This window comes from Branchiostoma floridae, chromosome 13 (genome assembly GCF_000003815.2).
Source record: "Branchiostoma floridae strain S238N-H82 chromosome 13, Bfl_VNyyK, whole genome shotgun sequence".
In the NCBI taxonomy this organism is placed as follows: domain Eukaryota; kingdom Metazoa; phylum Chordata; class Leptocardii; order Amphioxiformes; family Branchiostomatidae; genus Branchiostoma; species Branchiostoma floridae.
In genome coordinates, this window is record NC_049991.1 from 10,006,071 (window position 1) to 10,010,604 (window position 4,534).

The 4,534-nt window shown below is 39.1% G+C and overlaps 1 protein-coding gene across 1 annotated transcript in view; it reads right to left on the bottom strand.

Annotated features, from left to right (window-relative positions):
* Nucleotides 1–4,534, bottom strand: part of LOC118428489 (putative sodium-coupled neutral amino acid transporter 10) — a gene marked incomplete in the record, with an annotated part of 12,064 nt that overhangs the window by 3,327 nt on the left and 4,203 nt on the right. The window contains 9 exon segments of the mRNA XM_035838574.1: nucleotides 92–167; nucleotides 441–538; nucleotides 1,006–1,129; nucleotides 1,317–1,399; nucleotides 1,881–1,946; nucleotides 2,267–2,384; nucleotides 3,081–3,199; nucleotides 3,532–3,649; nucleotides 4,106–4,288. Coding sequence (XP_035694467.1) covers nucleotides 92–167; nucleotides 441–538; nucleotides 1,006–1,129; nucleotides 1,317–1,399; nucleotides 1,881–1,946; nucleotides 2,267–2,384; nucleotides 3,081–3,199; nucleotides 3,532–3,649; nucleotides 4,106–4,288 — 985 coding nt within the window.

Consider the following 4,534-nt stretch of genomic DNA (forward strand, 5'->3'; position numbering starts at 1 on the left):
ATACAAAATCCAGAAGTGGCTAAAAGTTATTATCACGTTTTGCTGTAGATTAAAGAATTAATGTTACATGTAAGTCTCTAAGATTTCAAACCTGGATCTTTTCCATCTCCATCCTGGTCTTCATCCTTCTTCTCATCTTCATCCTTGTGATGTTGCTCCCACTGCTCCTATATGGGCATCATTATTGTCAGTTGTAATGATACATACAAATAACAGTGAAACTTCAGTACTACTATACAGTAGGAAATAGGAAGATGATGGCAACTATATGAATACTAAATGAATACCTAAAGGAACAATTCCATTTCCAAAGTATTTTTACAAACATATTTTGATGTTCTACATTCATCAACAAGTCCATTCTTTACACATGTACATACTACATTATGAAAAGCTGTGTAAATTGTAATATATCTTACTTAGATGATAGTACTACCTACCTCCAGATCTGCATTGTCAGGTTTGACGTCCTCCATGTCTTTGTTGGGCTCCTTTGGTTCATGTGGAATGGGGGGCTCCAGCCTGCTGTCATCCTTATCTGCTGGGAATTATGATCATTGAAAAATAATGTTTCCAGCTTGTGGTTATTCATAATCAAGTGTCATATATCTACAATATACATGTACATGACATGTGCTAAATCAAGAGCCCACATGTATGGGTGTGCATGTACTTAGTTGAGCATGCTAATGTCACAACTGTCTTTATCATTTATGTTCAAAGAAGGGGTAAATAAGAATAGCCATACAGCATCAAACATATACAGAAACAGCATCACTCTAAACCAGGGCATCATAAACATTTAACAAGGTAATAAACTTTATTGGACAGAATTTGTACAGGGTGCAGCATATCCTGCAACAGAAAAATAACCTTTCTATGGGACTCATGTACATAACCCAGGCTACATGTACAATGTAGATAATACTTTGTAGATACTTTTGTAGATAAGACTTTGAACATGCACATCTTAATCAGCTGATGCTCTAGATCTGTATAACCTGCCTTTTTCCTCCTCCTGTTCCCTGTCTTTCTCCTTCTCCTCTTCCTCTTCGTCCTTTTCTCCTGGTTTGTCAATCTGTACTTCCTGGTCCTTTTCTTTACCTGCCTTCACATCAGGCACATCAACCTGGTGTCAAAATGAAAAAAAAAATCTAACAGTTCGACAGTAACAAATCCAATATAGTTTTTCTATCGTTATTCTTATCCAAATATTAACCTGAGAAGTGATTATACAAATTCAGCACATGATGAAACAGTTATTCTTAAACTTAGTTAGATTATCATAGCTAACACATATCACGTATTTTGTGTACCTGAACATTTTCTTTGTCTTTTTGATGTTCTTCCCCTTCATCTTGTCCTCCCCCATGGTTTCCATCACCTTGGTCCGACCCACCTGTGAATAGAACCAGAAGTAACCTAAGTGAGGCAAGTACAGCAGTAAGAACAATCAACACATACATTCATGAAGAAATGATGGCAAAGTTTCAAGAATGACATTCCTGAATTGGGAAAAACAAGACCCTGACAGAGATGGCAAAACAGCACCAAGGAGACAGTAAAAGTAAGGTGCCTGATCTGGTTTGCTGCCAGACCCAGTTAGGTGCCAGACCCGGTAAGTTGCCTGAACCGATTAGCTGCTGGACCCGGTAAGGCGCCGGTCCCGGTAAGGCGCCGGACCCGGTAAGGTGCCGGATCTGGTAAGTTGCCAGACCCGGTAAGTTGCCTGAACCGATTAGCTGCTGGACCCGGTAAGGCGCCGGTCCCGGTAAGGCGCCAGACCCGGTAAGGCGCCAAGTTATTTGTCATGTAAAAATCCTTTCCTCTTTAATGTTATCAAAAACCACTTGAGAAGCTCTTTTCCAAGCTTTACCCACCTCCAAGGGACTGTAGAGACTCCATGGCATTATTCTGGTCTGCATCTCCAATCACATTTCTCACTGCTACAGGGACAAACAAACAAACATGAAAAGATTATCTTACTTAATAAATAAGATTTATGTCAACAAAGCATTCAAATAAAAACCTTCGAGTGATTTCTATATAAAAGAATACAGCATGCAAGATGTTTCTATTTTTACACCAGTGGACAAAGATAGTACCATAAATTCCAATCAATACCTTTTTTATCACTAGACATCATAATATATTAATAGTACAACAATGATTGCAATCGATCATGCGATAATGTAGCTTTGCTACTGGTACCCTATTATCAAAGTAAAACATTGAGCCCTTCCTTCTTGACAACAGTAATAATTACCAAAGTCTGGTACATTGTCCACAACAGGTTTGACTGCGACATCTGGGGCCTCCCCGGGTGTAGTCAGTGTTGTGTACGTACTGGCCACGAGTACACTCACGCCTACAAACAAGGCTATCTGCAGGGGGCACACAGAAATACATCTTTAACTGCTGCCGGGATACACTGTGTAGGTTTATACCCAACCTAAAAGAATAGTATGAAAGTACTGTAAGAGACAATTTCCAGCATGCTTCAAGATACTTCAATTATCAAGATACCTGATTGTACTTGTTCTGAAATTTCTAAATTTTTCACTACCTGACATTACATGACGAACTACTACTACTACAATGTACTTCTGTAAGTTGCATTAGGTACAGCAACATTCAGTGAAGGCATGTACATATACAGTCAAAACTGCTTAAAACACCACTCAGTGGACCGATAAAATCTGGACTATGTGGACAGGTGGTCTCTTTGGACAGGATTCTACATATACATATTTCTTTCTTTTTTCTTTCGTTTTTTTAGGCTACCAACTTCAATTTGCTGAAGACTTTTGTAGCCTATATAGGAAAGTCGTGTAAAGTGCCTTTCCCAAGGGCACAAGACCGGTGACACGTCGGGGTTTGAACTCAGGACCTTCTGGACCTGAGTCAAACGTGCTGACGATTGTGCCACGCGGTCCCACGGATATATGCTTGTGTCAATGGGACAAAAATTCTAAGGTGCCACCAAGAAGTGGTCAAATGACCAGGTTTGACTGTGCAGTTAAATCCGTGCAATAGACACGATGTATTTTGTGCCAGTTTATAGACTGTACCACACTGACCTGTGCTGTGATTTTGCCTGAACTTTGTGAACTGAAGACATTGAGGAACATGAGAGAGGGGAACACGAAACAGATCAGCACTCCTGTAGTGGATCCGGTCAGCGCCAGGACTGTCTCAACTGGGAGAGGTATAGACATAAGTACTTATGCATATGTTGAAGCAAATGCTTATTCTGTAGCTTTTAAGGACTGAGTCATACATTATGCTTAAATCATTTCTATATCTACAGCAGTGAACTAAATCAGTCGACTGTCCTTTTTGATTCAAAGTAACATTTTTTCCTCACAAAAGAGCAAGAATTTTTTTATTTAAAAATGCAAAGTACTTTGAATAAAGTGGTGAAACATTTTTATGTGTAAAACAATATTATGAAAAATTGCTGTTTTGTCACTTGAAGTTTCTTACTGCTTATCAGTAAGGTGGCATTTCTTGCGGTATCACTGTACTTACTGTTAGGGATGACAATCCCAGTGATGAGGGAAAAGATAATGATGCTCATAGTGATGGCTTTAAACCTCAGAGGGGGGATGTAGTTTCCTCCGGTTGGGATGTTCTCTAATGTTGGGACCTAGAGAGGGTATAGGGCAACAATTCATACATTAAACTTGTGTTTTCACAGACTAAAGATGCAAAGAAGAAAGGTTCGTGGTCTGAACTGTGCATGTAAAGGTTTAAACTGTGATCTGGCTTACACAGTAGTTGACAAAACAAGTGGAAGACAGGTGTTTTTTCAAAAAAATTACAGAAAAAAGATGCACATGTATAGGCAACAATCATACAATTTGGCCAGCTAAAGAATAGATCCTTGACATGATGTTCACATATTGCAGGAAAAATGTATTTCCAGCTCTGAATTATTTAGAAATTTATAGTCACACATATTGTCAATAGTGAAGAGAGTTAGCAAGAAAGCTTTTGCAAAAATCATGGCCCTAGGCCATCAAACATTGTAAAAATACAAATCTTTAATGAACAGCCCTACATAGTTGTTTCTAAATTACTAAACACTGTAATAAAAACCCACATGTTTTCTGAAGAACAGTGTGTCGATGCTCTGTCTGCAGGGGAAGATCATGAGAGGGAAGCTGACGGCCACAGACAGACAGAACCCCATCTTCACTACTTCTGCCATGAAGGTGGAGGAGAAGTTCAGCAACACATCACCCTTAACCAGCTCACAGAAAGCAACATAACCAAAGAAGCCAACCTGTAAAAACAAAATCATTGGTGATCAGCAGTGTATCAAACATGTCGATGAAGGTTAGACATCCAGGTAATATGATACACCAAAAGGCAGTTACTCAGCAACTGGATATGATTCCAAAATCATACCGAGTTGCTTGTCAATGAGTAACTGCTTTTTGGAGTATATGAAATGTTTTTGTGTTCCACTCCTAAATAAGCAACAGCTTTAAACAACACTTATATAGGTGCGACAGATAGTTCTGTGTAA